Source organism: Oncorhynchus mykiss, chromosome 12 (assembly GCF_013265735.2).
Source record: "Oncorhynchus mykiss isolate Arlee chromosome 12, USDA_OmykA_1.1, whole genome shotgun sequence".
NCBI classification, from domain to species: Eukaryota; Metazoa; Chordata; class Actinopteri; order Salmoniformes; family Salmonidae; genus Oncorhynchus; species Oncorhynchus mykiss.
The window spans coordinates 98182261-98204050 of NC_048576.1; the positions used below are offsets into that span (position 1 = coordinate 98182261).

The following is a 21790-nucleotide window of genomic DNA, read 5'->3' on the forward strand; positions in this document are numbered from 1 at the left end:
CTTAACGGAGGGAGATTTAGCAGAAGGGAGATTTAGAGGTGGATTAAAGAATTTAAATCATAACATGATGAGCCAAGGCCCTTTGTTTACAAATAGAAGACCGATGAGATAAAGTCCCTAAACACAGGCCTTTCACCACCAGGTCTATAGGCTACAATCTATATTTCCGGTCTGACGGACGCCGAAGATGAGAACAGAGCAGCGTCATCGGGGGGCTTCGTCCCCCAAATGGTGCACTACTTTACACCAGGGTCCATAGGGCGCAGGCCAACACGTTAGTGCAGTGTATAGGGAGCCATTTGGGACGAACCTCAGGACTCCCACCATTCATCTGTCACATAGAAGACAAAACACAGCGTTCCTCATTGGGGATCCTGCCCGGGCTTAGCCAATCACCCACAGCCAATCACCCACAGCCAATCACCCACAGCCAATCATCCATCTGTCTGTGTGTGTGTGTATACATTTCCCCCCCCATTCATGCATTTCACAGTAAGGATATGACATCATGGTGTGAGGCTGGGAACCCCCTGCACCCACCCACACAGACAGACAGACAGACAGAGCTACCGGGGACATCCTCCATGTCTGATGATTAAATAACAGTAAAGTACCCATCTAAAATTAACACAATGATTCAACATGATTCTTTAATAGGAGCTCTGAGAAACGGTGCGTCAACAAGAAGACATTAAATGGAAGAGTTTAGTCTACGTACGACAGATCTAAGATAAATAGCTTCATTGTGCTCAACGACTCACAAAGGAAAAGTTGACAAAAAAAAAACAACAACAACACAATGACTATAATTGTATAGTTGACAATTAATTTATTTCCTCTGGACTGCTACACTAACAAACCAGTGTGTACCAGGAAACCTAAATTAGTCTGCGTAATGAACAAAGTAGCCAACTAGTAGGGGGGGGAAACCACCCAGAGTGGTTTCACCCCCATAAAAGATGTTTGTTTGCATAACAGGAGTTATCGGACTGTAGTATTGCTGTACATCTCTGGTAATATCGTTGACTAGTGTGTGCAGGGCTGGGTTGTCACGACTACCTGACCTGGTATGACCACGCAAGTTGGAGGCAGAAACACCCCTTTCATGTTCTCTCTCTCTCTCTCTTCAGATTTTATACAGCTAGGACTAATGCCCCAGTCTACCAAAACGTGACCGAAATCCACCGGTGTTGAACTTTCAACTAAACACTCAACATTCAGGGGAGGGGTCTGACAAGTAAATATTACAGTAAAATAACAAATAGCTAGCTAGGTAAGACACAAAGTAGCCAATTGATCTAGCCAGCAAGTTTGACAGACTGTCTGGGTGAATAGAAACAATTGGAATACGAGCGATCACATCGCCGCCTCAAATCAACATGGTTTCCAGTTGCCCTATAAAGGACGTAGGTGGTTAAAATGCTGAGGCCAAAAAAACAACTGACACATTTTTAAAGAGGACGTTATTTTTTTTAAACGAAAATCCTGTTACTGAAGGTTTATCAATAATCGGCGATTCCTTGTCCGTCGGTCCTGATTGTATAATGTGTGGATATCGGTATGGAAACGGTCTGAAACCGGTGCATATATGATGTGATCGACAGTGGTAGGCCACGTGGAAGCGTGTCTTGCATGCTGTTACCACGCTTACAGGCAGGTCGTGGCGACCGGCAAAAGGTCTCATAGACTTCAATAAGAGTAGGGCGGCGGGTGCCAAAACGGAAGTGGCAAGGTTCGTGGTGCTCGTCCCCGTGAGCAGCGGCAGCACTGCTGGCTCAGCACCAGAAGATTAAATTAGCTGAAGTCTTGAGCGGCCGTAGCACGTGGTCGACCAATGCACAGAGTTCATCTTGCCAACCAATCAAAAACAACATTTTAATGACAATATTCAAGCTGACAACAACCGGGACCGCTCGTCTCTACACGGTAGACAGATTTTCTTTTGCGGCTCAACTGCCGTTTAGTGCTGCTCATGTGTAAACACCTTTATAGTGCAGGTTTGAAGAAACGTTCGGATTCCCGAGATTTCTATCAGAGGAGGCTGGTGGGAGGAGCTATAGGAGGACGGGCTCATTGTAATGGCTGGAATAAATGGAACGGTATGAAACATATGGAAACCACAGATTTGACTCTGTTCCATTCCAATGAGCCTGGTCCTCCTACAGCTTCTCCCACCAGCCACCTCTGGTTTCTATAGCTACATACATTCACACATTATACACTGAACAAAAATATAAACTCAACATGTAAAGTGTTGGTCCCATGTTTCATGAGCGGAAATAAAAGATCCCAGAAATGTTCCATACGCACAAAAAAGCTTATTTCTCTCGAATGTTGTGCACAAATTTGTTTACACCCCTGTTAGTGAGCACGTCTTCTTTTCCAATAATTGAATGTTAATTTCTCTACCATAAGCCGCCTACATCATTTAATTTTTGGGAGGCCGTATGTCCATCCCTGCCTCACAATCGCAGACCACATGCATGGTGTCGTGTGGGCGAGCAGTTTGCTGATGTCAGCGTTTTGAACAGAGTGCCCATGGTGGTGGTGGGGTTATGGTATGGGCAGGCATAAGCTACCGGACAAAGAACACAATTGCATTTTACAGATGGCAATTTGAATGCACAGAGATACCGTGACAAATTCCTGAGGCCCATTTTTTTTAAGGCATCTGTGACCAACAGATGAATCTGTATTCCCAGTCGTGAAATCCATAGATTAGGGCCTAATGAATTTATTTCAATTGACTGATGATCTTTTATGAACTAACTCAGCAAAATATTGAATTGTTGCGTTTATATTTTTCAGTAACCACCCTAAACATTTAACAGTGTATTATCCGTATCCACGTTTTAATCCCCTAGGATGCCCATCCGAGTCCTCGTATACGGCTTGGTTCCCATAACATGAAAACGTCACGCATCTGACTTTTCTCAAATATGTGCAATGATGGTTAGGATATACTTCATCTAGTTATATCCGCTGTGATTAAAACCATTTTAAGCTTTCTGATTTCCAAACTAGCTACCAAGTTATTTCACTATGACTGTTCAAGATTCATGTTTTTAAAAACACTAAAATAAGTGTATAAATAAGTTAAACTACAGCAACAAAGCTAGCTAGCTAGCGTATTAGTTAGCCAACGCTTACTGCTAGCTGGGTACATTGCCTGATAAAAAAAAAACAGCTGATAAACTGTCATACTATTTTCCAACCCCTGAATAATACTGACATGGGACAAACAATACGCGTGATATCAGGAGATATATATTCAGACAACTGAATCATGCTCAAAGGGAAACCCCCCGCTCGGGTCTGTGTGGCCTCATCTCTTCAAATCCCACTGGTGCACAGAAACAGTTTCAAATAAACATGGGCGTTTCTTCTAGCTTTGTGTGTCTGTGTGTGTGTGTGTGTTAGCTAGCTAACTAGGCTAGCGAAGAAAACAGATGTGAATGCGCCCGTCCTCCCCACATAGCTAGCTAGCATACCAAGTTACGGCTACTGTTAGCATGCTAGCTGGGTGGCTACTTCCCACTCAGACATCAACTCTTGAACAGAGCAAATAAGTCAACAAAGGCCTCGGGGAAACAAAAAAACTAAACAGTGACGTTATATAAAAGTACAACGAACAACCTAAAAGTACCTTACCTTTAATTACATTACTAAAAATCGTGGCCTTGAACTCTTCTTTGGCCCTTTGATCGAAATCCTGACCATGGATGATGCGCATCTGCTTCAGGAAAGTGGACTTGCCGCTTTCACCCGCTCCGAGTAGGAGAATCTTCACCAGCCGTTTCACGTACGGCTTATCCCGCGAAATACCTTTGTCTATTTCTTTAGATTTCCTTAATTGTTCTGCCTCGTTACTCGTGAGGAGACAGTTTGGAAAACACACAGATAAAACGGACCGGGACGGCAGGAAATCCGCCATCTTTGAAACAACTTCATCGATACAGTAGAGAGAGTTGGTTTGAGGCTAGCGACTGGAGAGTCTACTCGCGGGCGGGTGGGGCGGGGCGCGATTACGATAACGTGTGTGTGTGTGTGTGTGTGTGAGCGCGCACAGGGCTAGCACAATGAGGGGGTTCGTTTAACTGGCCTGGTTACCGCGGTGTGTGGAGTTTAAACCGGGTGGAAAAGGGATTGCATTCGTTTTGGAACCGGGCTGCCTCCCGGGCCTGAGCCAGGTAACCCGCTCTGGCCGAAGACGGCGAAGTCGGCTGAAAATAATAGTGACGTTTTCAAGCACGTGGATTGATGAGGAGGGTTCTGTATTTTAACATGCGAAAGTGATTGCTTTTGATAAAAAAATATTTATCTGCCTTCCCAATGAAAACTAGTATGACAAATCTTATATTTATTGATTGAAAAAAATATGTGTGTTTTTGGACGATGCCTTGTTGACAACACGAGCGGTGCAGATTGCTGTTTGATTTGAGAAAGGTGCTCCTCCCTCGCAGTTTTCGCCCGATGATGTGAAAGGACATTGCCCGGTTCAACCCGGGCCAGTGTAATATAATTTTCTCAATGTGAATAAACGTTTGGGCGGATGACAAAAGGTTGCCCATATCCTCAGATTTTGTTACACTTTGAAGCTCACTCATTGCAATTTCTAGAGTAACTGAAATTCATTGTTTTAGACCAGCCTACAAGTTATTTATGTCTAGGGGTATTTGAACATAGGAATTTGTTCAAAAGGTAATTGCGAATAATAATTGATAACAAAATTGAAAAATCATACCTTTAATACAGTAACAAACCATAGCCTACACACATTGTGCCTCACTTAGAAAGACGAGTCGCCATCTTGGAGAAACAGCAACAAAATAAACAGTCGGTGGTTGTATTTGATTAACGTTTTATTAAAAAGCATGGATTTCAACAAACAAAGACAGGCACGCAACAACAAGATTCACTCCGAACACTCTCGTCTACACTCCACCTTGCGGATGTGGTATCGTGGAGGTGGTGAGGCTTCAGGAGATGAGATATACACACTGGTTACAACATGACAACACATCAGAAGGGTGCACTGCATGCAGGTCGTCATAATTTAATATCATGCATTTATCGGCAGTACCACCTGGGTGCGGTAGAGGGCAGTGTATACCCGGGGAGTCATGTCGGTCCGACACCTTCACCTGTGGTATCGTTTTTGGCACCATCTGTGGTTATTAAGGTAGACTAGCCCTAGTTTACCTGTGAAATTCATAGGCCTAAATGAGAGATCAAATTAAAGTATATATTATGTGACAAATTATTATTATTTTATCATCCAGTGAATTGATCGCAAAAAAAATGGATTGTTTTTATCCTTCCTCTTTCACCACATTCTGGGGCGACAAATATTTTACGTGGATTTAAAATATATATTTATATATTTCAATAAGCGATAATCCAACTACTGTTACATTTCAATTCAAGGTTTTACTGCCATAATGCCACCAAATTGATAGTTGCTTGATGGTGTGACGTATGTTGGTGTCACTGTCCCACGTAACAGGTTGTTAAACCAGAGTTTAGCCGAGCTGTCATTGGTTGATAAATCCGTCCTCGCGCTTTCTGGCCCCTCTCACGCAATCTCTGACGCGCGGTCAATGGAATAAACTACTGTCCCAGCCCCGGGTATACCATTACACCTGTGTGATCACTTTTTTTCATGAACATTTCTTACCTGGATTTTCTTCTTTAGGTCCGCGTATCGACTGACCGCAAACATGACAATTAGGACGCTGAGAGATTATGGTCAGCACTACCGACCACGGATGGCATGCCTAAAAAATGTAGGTTAACTACCAATACGTTTACGTCATTTATCAGTACTTTTAAATGTTTTGATAAAAAGGTAATAGACTTTAGATAAACTAAAAGTTCACATCATGTCGATTGATTTTAGGTGTGCTGGTGATAGCCTACTTGTTGATAGATTATTATAGTTTACAGTAAATTCACGAGGAGCCCCAAGATTGTTGTTTCAATTTCCCCTTTCATGTCTTAAAAAAACAACGAATCAATTGGTTTGTAAAAGTTAATTGTAAAATGTTATTTATTTACAAGAGGTTCTAATTTGGTGGATTTGGCCGCTCATAATCCTGTTCCCATCCAATTACAAATGGAAATGGAACAACTGGGAAGTCATCACGACTTTCAACGTGGTAGTCTGCATAGCGTCATCAAAAGATGCTACTAGACTCACGTTATTGTTTCATACCCTGTAGGCTACTGTATATTTATTTTGTTTACAGCGAAGAGATTGTAAAACCTCTCAGAGATCCAATCTCAATCTAACCTCTAAACAAGGCTTTCTTATACTTGTGGGTCAGGACTCAAAGTGGACCCTGGGTAATGTGGAGAGGTGGGTAGTGAGTTATGAGAATGCATCTATAATCACCCACTATTTCTTCTTGATTCGGGTCGTTGTTGGACCATTTGTGTCACAGGAGGACGGTCAATTTCTTATTTGGGTCTCGAGCTAAAAAAGTTTAAGAACCCCTGCTCTAAACCAATTAGCTGCTTGGACAGCAGGGGGAAATGGCTCTGAGCCAATCAGGTCCTCCACATCTCAGAGGTCAGAGGTATCATACAGAACACATCACTATGACCTTTGACCCGATAGGACTGTTTTCTTCCATTTTCGTTGAAACAAACCAAAGTGTATTTTGAGTCTGGGTGTCTCTCCCCCCCCAACCTGCTCCAGGTGGAGGTGTTTGTGGTTGAGATGCAGGATCCTAAGAGTGGGGTGAAGGGTGCCGACCAGAAACTCAATGTAACCATTATCCCACACGTCATCAACGGTGAGTCACAGCACCAGATGGTCGCCCCACTGAGAGACATATCTCCTCAAACAATATCCCCTCCCATCTCTAGTATACTATGACAATGTTTTGCCCTAGATCCTTTTCCTGGTGGAGTGAAATATGGCCACTGTAGCCATGTAGCAGGGCTGAAACAACCCAAACATTCAACTGAAGCCGCCAATAGAAAGCTAGGTAGCGGCGCTGCCCGGTAGGGGAAACGGTAGGGAAACACCTCCCATCAATGCTACATTGTTGTTATTTAAAAAACAAACAGAATTCTGGGAAGTTGTGGGTAGTTATTGGACAAGCTAAGATTCTAGAGCTTCGGCAGTCTGTTTTGTAGACCGCCTGCTAGGCTTGCTACTGAAGGTTATATAAGACAGCTGTCAATTGGATCAGATCTGTGTGGGGGCTTTGTGCTCCCAAGCTGCCCTCTAATCCCGGGCTAAGACCAGGGCCAGAGGGGAAAGGTCACACTTACATCCCACATGGCACAGTGCACTGTGTAGATTTATAGGCGTGGTCTAATCTAGAGCACTATAGAGGGAATAATGTAGCAACATGGTCCTTCCCTTCATCTCCAGCCCTCCTGTTCATCCCAAATAGCACCCTATTCCCTACATAGTGCACTGTGTAGATTTATAGGCGTGGTCTAATCTAGAGCACTATAGAGGGAATAATGTAGCAACATGGTCCTTCCCTTCCTCCATCTCCAGCCCTCCTGTTCATCCCAAATAGCACCCTATTCCCTACATAGTGCACTACGTAGCCTTATGGGCCCTGGTCCAAACTATATAGGAAATAGGGTTCCGTTTGGGCGACCAGGAGGGCTGGAGATGAATGGAAGGAAGGACCATGTGACAGACAGGAAATTGTCATCACAGTCATGGTACTTCCTGCTTCAGTGCTGGTTGTTATTGTGATTTGTAGTTTTTCATGAAAAAACAGACAGATATATATATACTGATCAATCTAATCACAAGTTAAGCTATACGGCATAAACTCCCACACATTGTTATCAAGTGGATGGATTCTGCACTGTGTCTGAGCCAGGTAGTAGCTTCAACAGGTAGTCTGTGTGTAGACCAGGCCTGTGAGAGCCAGCTCACTGATGTCATGCTGTGAATATCAATATTGACTTGTCATCCATCACACAGGGCAGGACATTCTAGCATGGATTGTCACCAAAATGAAGGTTACCACAGAAGGTAAGCAACTGGATTCTGCTGGGTAATTATATCAATTACTCCAACACAATTAAGGTGTTTTTTTAACTGTAATTACTACTTCATTACCATGTTATTATGCAAGCAAGTCACTACTAGTTAAAGGCTGTAAACTAAAGTATAACCAAGAGCTTTGATAATATATGAACTCTCACCCCCTTCTCTCCTCCCCCCTCCTCTCCTCCCCCCTCCTCTCACCCCCCTCCTCTCCTCCCCCCTCTTCTCTTCCCCCTCCCTCCACCAGAGGCCCAGGCGTTTGGGACCATGCTGGTGGCCTACGGGTACATCTACCCCCTCCAGAACCACAGGAAGTTGGTCCTGGTCCCCGACAGCACCCTCTACCGCTTCCAGGTACCTGCCTGTAACTACCTGTGTCTATCTCCCTGTATCTCCCTGTAACTACCTGTGTCTATCTACCTGTATCTACCTGTAACTACCTGTGTCTATATCCCTGTAACTACCTGCGTCTATCTCCCTGTAACTACCTGCGTCTATCTCCCTGTAACTACCTGTGTCTATCTACCTGTATCTCCCTGTAACTACCTGTATCTATATCCCTGTAACTACCTGTCTATCTACCTGTAACTACCTGTGTCTATCTACCTGTAACTACCTGTGTCTATATCCCTGTAACTACCTGTGTCTATATCCCTGTAACTACCTGTGTCTATCTCCCTGTATCTACCTGTGTCTATCTACCTGTAACAACCTGTGTCTATCTCCCTGTAACTACCTGTGTCTATCTCCCTGTATCTCCCTGTAACTACCTGTGTCTATCTACCTGTATCTCCCTGTAACTAACTGTAACTACCTGTGTCTATCTCCCTGTATCTACCTGTGTCTATCTACGTGTAACAACCTGTGTCTATCTCCCTGTAACTACCTGTGTCTATCTACCTGTATCTCCCTGTAACTACCTGTGTCTATCTACCTGTATCTCCCTGTAACTACCTGTGTCTATCTACCTGTATCTACCTGTGTCTATCTACCTGTATCTCCCTGTAACTACCTGTGTCTATCTCCCTGTATCTCCCTGTAACTACCTGTGTCTATCTACCTGTATCTCCCTGTAACTAACTGTAACTACCTGGGTCTATCTCCCTGTATCTACCTGTGTCTATCTACGTGTAACAACCTGTGTCTATCTCCCTGTAACTACCTGTGTCTATCTACCTGTATCTCCCTGTAACTACCTGTGTCTATCTACCTGTATCTCCCTGTAACTACCTGTGTCTATCTACCTGTATCTACCTGTGTCTATCTACCTGTATCTCCCTGTAACTAACTGTGTCTATCTACCTGTATCTCCCTGTAACTACCTGTGTCTATCTACCTCTATATCCCTGTAACTACCTGTCTATCTACCTGTATCTACCTGTAACTACCTGTGTCTATCTACCTGTGTCTCCCTGTAACTACCTGTGTCTATCTCCCTGTATCTCCCTGTAACTACCTGTGTCTATCTACCTGTGTCTCCCTGTAACTACCTGTGTCTATCTCCCTGTATCTCCCTGGAACTACCCATGTCAGAGGCAGAGCAAATGACTAATCTTCATGTCACTGTCTGTCCCAACCTTTCCGCAGACCCCTTATTTCTGGCCCGTGCAGAAGTGGCCCGCTGAGGACATAGACTATGGTGGGTTTATCTTCTGTAGTGGCCCCTCTGAGAACATAGACTATGGTGGGTTTATCTTCTGTAGTGACCCGTCAGAGAACATAGACTATGGTGGGTTTATCTTCTGTAGTGGCCCCTCTGAGGACATAGACTATGGTGGGTTTATCTTCTGTAGTGGCCCCTCTGAGGACATAGACTATGGTGGGTTTATCTTCTGTAGTGGCCCCTCTGGGGACATAGACTATGGTGGGTTTATCTTCTGTAGTGGCCCCTCTGAGAACATAGACTATGGTGGGTTTATCTTCTGTAGTGGCCCGCTGAGGACATAGACTATGGTGGGTTTATCTTCTGTAGTGGCCCCTCTGAGGACATAGACTATGGTGGGTTTATCTTCTGTAGTGGCCCGTCTGAGGACATAGACTATGGTGGGTTTATCTTCTGTACTGGCCCCTCTGAGGACATAGACTATGGTGAGTTTATCTTCTGTAGTGGCCCCTCTGGGGACATAGACTATGGTGGGTTTATCTTCTGTAGTGGCCCCTCTGAGAACATAGACTATGGTGGGTTTATCTTCTGTAGTGGCCCGCTGAGGACATAGACTATGGTGGGTTTATCTTCTGTAGTGGCCCCTCTGAGGACATAGACTATGGTGGGTTTATCTTCTGTAGTGGCCCGCTGAGGACATAGACTATGGTGGGTTTATCTTCTGTAGTGGCCCCTCTGAGGACATAGACTATGGTGGGTTTATCTTCTGTAGTGGCCCCTCTGAGAACATAGACTATGGTGGGTTTACCTTCTGTAGTGAAAGGAGAGTGAATGTCCAGTCACTGTCAGATACTTATTTGTATGTATTTAAACACATAATAAATGAGTGTGTAGATCAGCTTCAATACTGCAGATAGATTGTGGCTTCTATCTGTAACAGCTGTTGGAAGGAGTGGAGGACCAAGGTGCAGTACATGTTCATCTTTTATTAAAATAACTGAACACTGATTAACCAAAATAACAAAGAGAATGAACAAAAACCAACTACCCACAAAACCCATGTTGGAAAAAGCTACCTAAGTATGGATCTCAATCAGAGACAACGATAGACAGCTGCCTCTGATTGAGAACCAGACCGGCCAAACAACAAAGAAATACAAAACATAGAATGCCCACTCTAGTCACACCCTGGCCTAACCAAAATATTTTCAGCAAACTTAACGTGTAAATATTTGTATGAACATGACAAGATTCAACAACTGAGACATAAACTGAACAAGTTCCACAGACATGTGACTAACAGAAATGGAATAATGTGTCCCTGAACAAAGGGGGGGGGGGTCAAAATCAAAAGTAACAGTCATCATCTGGTGTGGCCACCAGCTGCATTAAGTACTGCAGTGCATCTCCTCCTCATGGACTGCACCAGATTTGACAGTTCTTGCTGTGAGATGTTACCCCACTCTTCCACCAAGGCACCTGCAAGTTCCCAGACATTTCTGGGGGGAATGTCCCTAGCCCTCAACCTCCGATCCAAAAGATCCCAGACGTGACTGTTTGAGGTTGTGGACAGGTGTCTTTTATACTGATAACAAGTTCAAACAGGTGCCATTAATACAGGTAACGAGTGGAGGACAGAGGAGCCTCTTAAAGAAGAAGTTACAGGTCTGTGAGAGTCAGAAATCTTGCTTGTTTGTAGGTGACCAAATACTTAGTTTCCACCATAATTTGCTAATAAATTCATTAAAAATCCTACAATGTGATTTTCTGGATTTAGTTGAAGTGTACCTATGATGAAAATTACAGGCCTCTCATCTTTTTAAGTGGGAGAACTTGCACAATTGGTGGCTGACTAAATACTTTTTTGCCCCACTGTATAAGACATTCTATTGGTTGCAAGAATTTTTTATAAAAATGGAAAATCTCAAAGTTTTAATCCAGCATTGTTTTGTGTATCACTGTGACATGGAGTCAGTAGATTGAAAATCTCTTCCCAATTATTTTGCGGTCTCTATGGCACAGCTGTCAATGTTTTGGTCCTTAAATGAAACTGGTCCACTTTTTTATTATTCATCACAATTTTCTTTAACCAATGTTGGTCTTTAATGCCGGGCCGACAGACAACTTCCTGCCTTTCTCTCCCTTCCACTTGCCTCTTCCATTTTTGCGTTAATGCTGCAATTAGTTGGTTGTAATTTTGGGTAGAGCAAATATTTCCCTATATTTATGTTAGCTGTGTCTTATTTATGATATAATTTACAAAGATTATACTTTTTTTTTATTCTCAAAAAAAAAAGTTTTTTTAAAAACGAATTACTATATTTGAGTTTAACCATAATAATAGTTGTTTTATTTGTTCTGTCTTTTCTGGTGAATTAAACTGAAATTGCAACCAACTTTCTATGGCTTGTTTTAAAAATAGCAATATTTTGGAGATTATTTCATTTTCAAATAACCGCAAGTGAAAGGTTGTCGTCTGAATAAAGGGGAAAAAAAGGCCATTATTGAACATGGGGTCAGACAAGCTTACTAATCTGCTAGAGAACCAGTTCAGATTTAAGTATAACTTTTGTATGACTGAAGCCTTTAAGTGAGAGATCTAATGCTTTAATATTTATAATTTCATATTTATTATATAAATAGGCCCATTTAATTCTGGCTTCCCATTCCAAATAAAATTAAATATTTTTTTGCTCATATAATTTAAAAAACAGGTCGCTAGGTGTAGGCAAGACCATAAGCAAATAGGTAAACTGGGATCTGACTAAAGAGTTAAACAGGGTAAACTGGGATATGACTAAAGAGTTAAGCAGGGTGATTTTTCCACCAATAGACAGGTATTTTCCTTTCCATGGTAGCAACATCTTATCTATTTTTTCTAACTTTCTATTAAAATGTATTGTAGTGAGATAACTTCTTTCTTTCGGGATATGAATACCGAGTCTGTCAACTTCACCGTCAGACCATTTTATTGGTAAACTACACGGTAATGTAAAAGTTATATATTTTTAGTGATCCAATATGTAATATAGTACACTTATCACAATTTGTTTGTAATCCAGAGAGGGTAGGAAAAGTATCTAGATCCTCTATGAGGCTGTGGAGGGATCCAGATTGTGGATTGAAAAGAAAACATGAATCGTCAGCGATTCAATGACACCTGTTTTTAAGCTGTCAGCTACTTCTTAGTGTGACTGTTGTTCCAGCTAGTTAAGATAGTGACACAATAACATTCTGAGTCACATGTTCAGCTAGTGACACAATAAACATTCTGAGTCACATGTTCAGCTAGTGACACAATAAACATTCTGAGTCACATGTTCAGATAGTGACACAATAACATTCTGAGTCACATGTTCAGATAGTGACACAATAACATTCTGAGTCACATGTTCAGATAGTGACACAATAACATTCTGAGTCACATGTTCAGATAGTGACACAATAACATTCTGAGTCACATGTTAAGATAGTGACACAATAAACATTCTGGGTCACATGTTCAGATAGTGACACAATAAACATTCTGGGTCACATGTTCAGATAGTGACACAATAACATTCTGAGTCACATGTTCAGATAGTGACACAATAACATTCTGAGTCACATGTTCAGATAGTGACACAATAAACATTCTGGGTCACATGTTCAGATAGTGACACAATAAACATTCTGGGTCACATGTTCAGATAGTGACACAATAACATTCTGAGTCACATGTTAAGATAGTGACACAATAAACATTCTGGGTCACATGTTCAGATAGTGACACAATAAACATTCTGAGTCACATGTTCAGATAGTGACACAATAAACATTCTGAGTCACATTTTCTCACGTAGACAAGCTGATGATGTATTGGCCCAGTTTTCTGCACCAGGCTGAGGTAAAGATGTGGTGAATAACATGTCGTATACTCCCCCTCTCTCTCCCTAAAGCCATCTACCTGGCCAGGAGAAACATCCGGAAGAAGGGGATGCTGGAGCCCTATGAGCAGGTACTACAGGGGCGGGGATGCTGGAGCCCTATGAACAGGTACTACAGAGGGGGGGATGCTGGAGCCCTATGAGCAGGTACTACGGGGGGGGGGGGGGATGCTGGGGCCCTATGAGCAGGTACTACGGGGGGGGTGCACATCTTCAATAAATCCCACTTACTACGACAGTGATATGCTGTTGTCTCACCTAGCTATCTCTGGATAAGAACATCTGCTAAATGACTAACATGTTCATGTCAGGTACAGTAGCTGTCTCACCCATAGGGCTGTAGTGGTGGTTTAAGGGCTATATTATGTTTGCTGGGGGTTCCTAAGCAGGATGGAGGAGATATATATTTCTTTACACACATGAATCTGTTCTTTCAGCGTCGGGGGATTTTGTCGTCTAACTATTTGACTTTTAGTTATTTTAGCCAAACATCTGTTGTTTTCAACAGCAACACTACGACAATCTCCACAAATGGATGAACCCCAAGTGGGATTTCATCGTGATGCAGGCTACCGAGCAGTACAAGTATGTAACCTTCTGTTGTCTGAAGACTGGATTAGACCCTGTTTATGTGTTGGTAGGGACCCACACAGTGCAGGCTTTTGATCCAGACCAGCATTAACATGTCTGAATGACCTAATCAAGAGCTGTGTGATGATTCAGACCAGCATTAACATGTCTGAATGACCTAATCAAGAGCTGTGTGATGATTCAGACCAGCATTAACATGTCTGATTGACCTAATCAAGAGCTGTGTGATTATTTGAATCAGATGTGATAGTGCTTGGATGAATAAAAGCCTGCACACCTTGTGGGTCCCCAAGACCAGGTGTAATTTAATAGTGACCTGTCTCTCTTTGTCTCCTGTATCTCCTGTCTCTCTTTGTCTCCTGTCTCTCCTGTCTCTCTTTGTCTCCTGTCTCTCATGTCTCTCTTTGTCTCCTGTCTCTCCTGTCTCTCTTTGTCTCCTGTCTCTCCTGTCTCTCTTTGTCTCCTGTCTCTCTTTGTCTCCTGTCTCTCCTGTCTCTCTTTGTCTCCTGTCTCTCCTGTCTCTCTTTGTCTCCTGTCTCTCCTGTCTCTCTTTGTCTCCTGTCTCTCCTGTCTCTCTTTGTCTCCTGTCTCTCTTTGTCTCCTGTCTCTCCTGTCTCTCTTTGTCTCCTGTCTCTCCTGTCTCTCTTTGTCTCCTGTCTCTCCTGTCTCTCTTTGTCTCCTGTATCTACCTCCTTTCCCCTGTCTGTTTCTCCTGTATGTGTTCTGACTGTTTCTGTCTCCTGTCTGTCCTGTCTGTCTGTCTGTCTCTCTTTGTCTCCTGTCTCTCCTGTCTCTCTTTGTCTCCTGTCTCTCCTGTCTCTCTTTGTCTCCTGTCTCTCTTTGTCTCCTGTATCTACCTCCTTTCCCCTGTCTGTTTCTCCGATATGTGTTCTGTCTCCTGTCTCTCCTGTCTGTCTGTCTCTCCTGTGTCTGTCTCCTGTCTGTCTGTCTCCCCTGTTTCTGTCTCCTGTCTGTCTGTTTCTGTCTCCTGTCTGTCTGTCTCCCCTGTTTCTGTCTCCTGTCTGTCTGTTTCTGTCTCCTGTCTGCCTGTCTCTCCCATGTCTGTCTGTCTGCCTGTCTGTCTCTCCTGTGTCTGTCTCCTGTCTGTCTGTCTCCTGTCTGTCTGTCTCTCCTGTTTCTGTCTCCTGTCTGTCTGTCTCCCCTGTTTCTGTCTCCTGTCTGTCTGTTTCTGTCTCCTGTCTGTCTGTCTCCCCTGTTTCTGTCTCCTGTCTGTCTGTTTCTGTCTCCTGTCTGCCTGTCTCTCCCATGTCTGTCTGTCTGCCTGTCTGTCTGTCTGTCTGTCTGTCTGCCTGCCTGTCTGTCTGTCTGTCTGTCTGTCTGTCTGTCTGTCTGTCTGTCTGTCTGTCTGTCTGTCTGTCTGTCTCCCATGTCTGTCCTGCTGTCTGTCTGTCTGTCTGTCTGTCTGTCTGTCTGTCTCCCATGTCTGTCTCCCATGTCTGTCTCCCATGTCTGTCTCCCATGTCTGTCTGTCTGTCTGTCTGTCTGTCTGTCTGTCTGTCTCTGTCTGTCTGTCTGTCTGTCAGGGCTAATAAAGAGAGGAAGAAGCCAGACAGAGTGGTGTTGGACTGTCAGGAGAGAGCCTACTGGATAGTACACAGGCCACCAGTGAGTACAGACCCACCAAAGTGTTTGTGTGTGTGTGTGTACATCCACAAGGACAGCATATTGTTGCTGTCAGCCTATGAGCTCCATAGCGTCTAGTCCCGCTCTCTCTCCATTCACCGTGACTCTGTTTCGGGATGGAATTTACTCTGACCCCGCCGTAACGTTTGATGTGGTAGTAAACAGCTCGGAGGCAAGTGTATCCTTTTATGTTATTTACTATGGAACTCACTTGACTAGGGACTACAGTGGGGCGTCTCTGCTAAACGGTCACATGACTAATGACAAGTTAAGTTCACGGTCATATCCCTACGCAGAATACTCCAGTGATACTCCAGTGATCACCCAGTAGTGTTAATACGCATCACATAGGAACTATATCAGCTCACATCTTCCCTCCTCTTAATCTGTAGACCTCAATGAGACCTGAATGAGACCTCTATGAGACTTGAATGAGACCTCTATGAGACTTGAATGAGACCTGAATGAGACCTGTATGAGACCTCTATGAGACCTGAATGAGACCTCTATGAGACCTCTATGAGACCTGAATAAGACCTCTATGAGACCTCTATGAGACCTGAATGAGACCTCTATGAGACCTGAATGAGACTTCTGAGACCTGAATGAGACCTGAATGAGACCCCTATGAGACCTCTATGAGTCCTCTATGAGACCTGAAGGAGACCTCTATGAGTCCTCTATGAGTCCCCTATGAGACCTGTATGATACCTCTATGAGACCTGAATGAGACCTCTATGAGACCTGAATGAGACCTCTATGAGAACTCTATAAGACCTGAATGAGTCCTCTATGAGACCTGAATGAGACCTCTATGAGACTTGAATGAGACCTCTATGAGTCCTCTATGAGTCCTGTATGAGACCTCTGAGACCTGAATGAGACCTCTGAGACCTGAATGAGACCTCTGAGACCTGAATGAGACCTCTATGAGACCTGAATGAGACCTCTATGAGACCTGAATGAGACCTCTATTAGACCTCTATGAGTCCTGTATGAGACCCCCATGAGACCTGAATGAGACCTCTATTAGACCCCTATGAGTCCTCTATGAGACCTGAATGAGACCTCTATGAGTCCTCTATGAGTCCCCTATGAGACCTGTATGAGACCTCTATGAGACCCCTATGAGACCTGAATGAGACCTCTATTAGACCTCTATGAGTCCTGTATGAGACCTCCATGAGACCTGAATGAGACCTCTATGAGACCTGAATGAGACCTCTATTAGACCTCTATGAGACCCCTATGAGACCACTATGAGACCTGAATGAGACACTTATGAGACCTCTATGAGACCTGAATGAGACCTCTTTGAGACCTGAATGAGACCTGAATGAGACACCTATGAGACCTCTATGAGACCTCTATGACACCTCTATGAGACCTGTAAATGTTATTACATGACCAATAATAACAAGTTTCTCTAGTCTGTCCATGACACAATACTACGCCCCGTTTCCATGACTAAGTCAGTTTCCCCCGGCAACGGTTCCTGTTCTTTTCTTTTTTCTTCCCAACAAAACTTTTCTTTCAACATCACAGGTCTCATTCTTTTCAGTCTTTCAACTTGAACTAAAGGCTGCTGGGTGGACTACCAGTTTCCTGCATAGAGATGTTGAGTGTTATTGTGTCTCTCCGTCTCCACGAGGCCGTGGTCCAGACAGACAGAACAGCAACAGCAGCAGAGCGTCAGCCTCATCCAGAACTAGAGGTCTACTGGGATCGATCCAGTCTGTATACTACACACGGCTGTCAGTCAACCACTACATGAGAACTAACAGGGGTCGTCAGTTGAAACATTGTTTTTTTTGGGGGGGGGGGGGGCATCGCCAAGGACTATGTGTGATGTAATAGAACACAGGGGAAATTATACGAGGTGTTTTTAGGACATGGGGGAATAATCAAACCTGTTTACTCAGTTTGGGTAGGCCTCCACGCTGCAGCAGGAAACTAGGAGGGCTGCTTGACAACACTGAGGAAAATCAAACCTGTTACTCAGTTCAGGTAGGCCTCCACGCTGCAGCAGGAAACTAGGAGGGCTGCTTGACAACACTGAGGAAAATCCAACCTGTTACTCAGTTCAGGTAGGCCTCCACGCTGCAGCAGGAAACTAGGAGGGCTGCTTGACAACACTGAGGAAAATCAAACCTGTTACTCAGTTCAGGTAGGCCTCCACGCTGCAGCAGGAAACTAGGAGGGCTGCTTGACAACACTGAGGAAAATCAAACCTGTTACTCAGTTCAGGTAGGCCTCCACGCTGCAGCAGGAAACTAGGAGGGCTGCTTGACAACACTGAGGAAAATCAAACCTGTTACTCAGTTCAGGTAGGCCTCCACGCTGCAGCAGGAAACTAGGAGGGCTGCTTGACAACACTGAGGAAAATCCAACAAAAAGGTTTACCAGGAAAAACTTCCAAAAGGACCAATTAGAGGCAGAAAGGAGTTGGAGTGTGTTCAAGTAGCTTCCTATTGGTTCATTCATCCCCCCTCCTCTCCCCTGTAACTATTCCCCAGGACGTTGCTGTAAATAGAGAATGTGTTCTCAGTCAACTTAATAAGGGTTAAATAAAAAACTATTAATTACAAGTAATATAATGTTCTTGTTCAAAATGAACAATGATTGAGGATGTTGGTGCCAGATCTGTTTGGAAAACATCAGTATGTTCATCCAGTTCCTTACCCAGGGGTCTGTGCTCCAGTTCCTTACCCAGGGGTCTGTGCTCCAGTTCCTTACCCAGGGGTCTGTGCTCCAGTTCCTTACCCAGGGGTCTGTGCTCCAGTTCCTTACCCAGGGGTCTGTGCTCCAGTTCCTTACCCAGGGGTCTGTGCTCCAGTTCCTTACCCAGGGGTCTGTGCTCCAGTTCCTTACCCAGGGGTCTGTGCTCCAGTTCGTTACCCAGGGGTCTGTGCTCCAGTTCCTTACCCAGGGGTCTGTGCTCCAGTTCCTTACCCAGGGGTCTATGCTCCAGTTCCTTACCCAGGGGTCTGTGCCCCAGTTCCTTACCCAGGGGTCTGTGCTCCAGACTGGAGATAATATGTTGAGTTACAGCACATCAGACTGACTAAACAGGTGCTTGTTGTGTCCACAGCGTCGGACACACAGTGCCATGGACTATGGTCTGGACCGTCTCATTGACCCCAATGCAGAGGAGGTAACAGGTGAGTACTGTGCTCTCTGAGACATTTCCCTTCGTAAACAGAGTGGGTCCCAAATGCACCCTGTACATTATACACTGAGTGTACAAAACATCAAGGACACCTTCCTGATATTGAGTTGCCCCCCTTCCTTTGCTCTCAGAACAGCCCCATGCAGGTGGGGGAGGGTGGGGTTGTGCCCATGCAGATCGGGGGGGGGGGGGGGGGGGGGGGGTGCCCATGCAGATCGGGGATGGGGGGAGGGGTGGGGGGGGGTTTGTGCCCAAGCAGATCGGGGGTGGGGAGGGGGGTGTGGGGTTGTGCCCATGCAGATCGGGGGGGGGGGGGGGGGGGGGGTGCCCATGCAGATCGGGGATGGGGGGAGGGGTGGGGGGGGGTTGTGCCCATGCAGATCAGGGATGGGGGGAGGGGTGGGGGGGGGGGTTGTGCCCATGCATATCGGGGATGGGGGGAGGGGTGGGGGGGGGTTGTGCCCATGCAGATCGGGGATGGGGGGAGGGGTGGGGGGGGGGGTTGTGCCCATGCAGATCGGGGATGGGGGGAGGGGTGGGGGGGGGGGTTGTGCCCATGCAGATCGGGGGGAGGGGTTGCAGATACATCAGTTTCTAACACCATGAACACAGACGTTCACACTGCTGACCAAATTACACAAGATTCTACTTCTGTGTTACAGAGGTTTGATGTAATGTGCTGAAATTCTTTCCCTTGTCATATTTCAATTTGACATTTTTGTAATTTACCAGACGCTCTTATCCAGAGAGACTTACAGGAGCGATTAGGGTTAAGTGCCTTGTTCAAGGGCAGATTTTTCACCTAGTTGACTCGGGATTTGAACCAGCAACCTTTCTGTTACTGGCCCAACACTCTTAACCGATAGGCTACCTGCCGCCTCATACGTCATCACCCCACCAGTCTGAGATGAAGAGATGTGGGAGAGTGAATAGAGAGAGAGTGAAGGGAAAGTTGAGAGAGTGAGAGAGAGAGAGAAAGAGAGAGAGAGAGAGAGAGAGAGTGAAGGGAAAGTTGAGAGAGAGGAGAAAGAGAGAGAGAGAGTGAGAGAGAGAGAGGAAGAGAGAGAGAGTGAAGGGAAAGTTGAGAGAGAGGAGAAAGAGAGAGAGAGAGTGAAGGGAAAGTTGAGAGAGAGGAGACAGTGAGAGAGAGCGAGAGAGAGAGAGAGAGAGTGAAGGGAAAGTTGAGAGAGAGGAGAAAGAGAGAGAGAGTGAAGGGAAAGTTGAGAGAGAAGACAGAGAGAGTGAACCACCTGCTTCTCAGAGCTCTAAGAACATTACTGAGGATTAGCAGGGAGGCTACTAGACTACAGTTCTCTCTCTCTCTCTCTCTCTCTCTACTAGACTACAGTTCGCTCTCTCTCTCTACTAGACTACAGTTCTCTCTCTCTCTACTAGACTACAGTTATCTCTACTAGACTACAGTTCTCTCTCTCTCTCTCTCTCTCTCTCTCTCTGTACTAGACTACAGTTATCTCTACTAGACTACAGTTCTCTCTCTCTCTCTCTCTCTCTCTCTCTACTAGACTACAGTTCTCTCTCTCTCTACTAGACTACAGTTCTCTCTCTCTCTACTAGACTACAGTTATCTCTACTAGACTACAGTTCTCTCTCTCTCTCTCTCTACTAGAGTACAGTTCTCTCTCTCTCTCTCTCTCTACTAGACTACAGTTCTCTCTACTAGACTACAGTTCTCTCTACTAGACTACAGTTCTCTCTACTAGACTACAGTTCTCTCTCTCTACTAGACTACAGTTCTCTCTACTAGACTACAGTTCTCTCTCTCTACTAGACTACAGTTTTCTCTCTCTATCTACTAGACTACAGTTCTCTCTCTACTAGACTACAGTTCTCTCTCTCTCTCTACTAGACTACAGTTATCTCTCTCTCTCTACTAGACTACAGTTCTCTCTACTAGACTACAGTTCTCTCTCTCTCTACTAGACTACAGTTCTCTCTACTAGACTACAGTTCTCTCTACTAGACTACAGTTCTCTCTACTAGACTACAGTTCTCTCTACTAGACTACAGTTCTCTCTCTCTACTAGACTACAGTTCTCTCTCTCTACTAGACTACAGTTCTCTCTCTCTCTACTAGACTACAGTTCTCTCTCTCTACTAGACTACAGTTCTCTCTCTCTACTAGACTACAGTTCTCTCTCTCTACTAGACTACAGTTCTCTCTACTAGACTACAGTTCTCTCTCTCTACTAGACTACAGTTCTCTCTCTCTACTAGACTACAGTTCTCTCTACTAGACTACAGTTCTCTCTCTCTACTAGACTACAGTTCTCTCTCTCTACTAGACTACAGTTCTCTCTCTCTCTACTAGACTACAGTTCTCTCTCTCTACTAGACTACAGTTCTCTCTCTCTACTAGACTACAGTTCTCTCTCTCTACTAGACTACAGTTCTCTCTACTAGACTACAGTTCTCTCTCTCTACTAGACTACAGTTCTCTCTCTCTACTAGACTACAGTTATCTCTACTAGACTACAGTTCTCTCTCTCTACTAGACTACAGTTTTCTCTCTCTACTAGACTACAGTTCTCTCTCTCTACTAGACTATAGTTCTCTCTACTAGACTACAGTTCTCTCTCTCTACTAGACTACAGTTCTCTCTCTCTACTAGACTACAGTTATCTCTACTAGACTACAGTTCTCTCTCTCTACTAGACTACAGTTCTCTCTACTAGACTACAGTTCTCTCTACTAGACTACAGTTCTCTCTCTCTACTAGACTACAGTTTTCTCTCTCTACTAGACTACAGTTCTCTCTCTCTACTAGACTATAGTTCTCTCTACTAGACTACAGTTCTCTCTCTCTACTAGACTAC

General features: G+C 44.5%; 2 protein-coding genes across 3 annotated transcripts in view; one reads left to right on the forward strand and one right to left on the reverse strand.

Moving 5' to 3' along the window:
* Window positions 1-4029, reverse strand: part of LOC110485327 (guanine nucleotide-binding protein subunit alpha-13) — a 49216-nt gene extending 45187 nt beyond the window's left edge. The window contains exon 1 of the mRNA XM_036939436.1: window positions 3652-4029. Coding sequence (XP_036795331.1) covers window positions 3652-3934 — 283 coding nt within the window. The 5' untranslated portion in view covers window positions 3935-4029. The remainder of the gene's footprint in view (window positions 1-3651) is intronic.
* A 1442-nt stretch (window positions 4030-5471) lies between these two features.
* The window catches only part of LOC110516721 (regulator of G-protein signaling 9), a 30554-nt gene continuing 14235 nt past the window's right edge, over window positions 5472-21790 (forward strand). The window contains exons 1-9 of one of the 2 annotated variants that reach the window (XM_036939437.1): window positions 5478-5786; window positions 6701-6797; window positions 7958-8008; window positions 8271-8377; window positions 9611-9662; window positions 13565-13623; window positions 14061-14137; window positions 15688-15769; window positions 18879-18941. In XM_036939437.1, coding sequence (XP_036795332.1) covers window positions 5721-5786; window positions 6701-6797; window positions 7958-8008; window positions 8271-8377; window positions 9611-9662; window positions 13565-13623; window positions 14061-14137; window positions 15688-15769; window positions 18879-18941 — 654 coding nt within the window. In that variant the 5' untranslated portion in view covers window positions 5478-5720. Of the gene's footprint in view, window positions 5787-6700; window positions 6798-7957; window positions 8009-8270; window positions 8378-9610; window positions 9663-13564; window positions 13624-14060; window positions 14138-15687; window positions 15770-18878; window positions 18942-21790 lie in introns of both variants that reach the window. The other variant, XM_036939438.1, reaches the window with a different exon arrangement.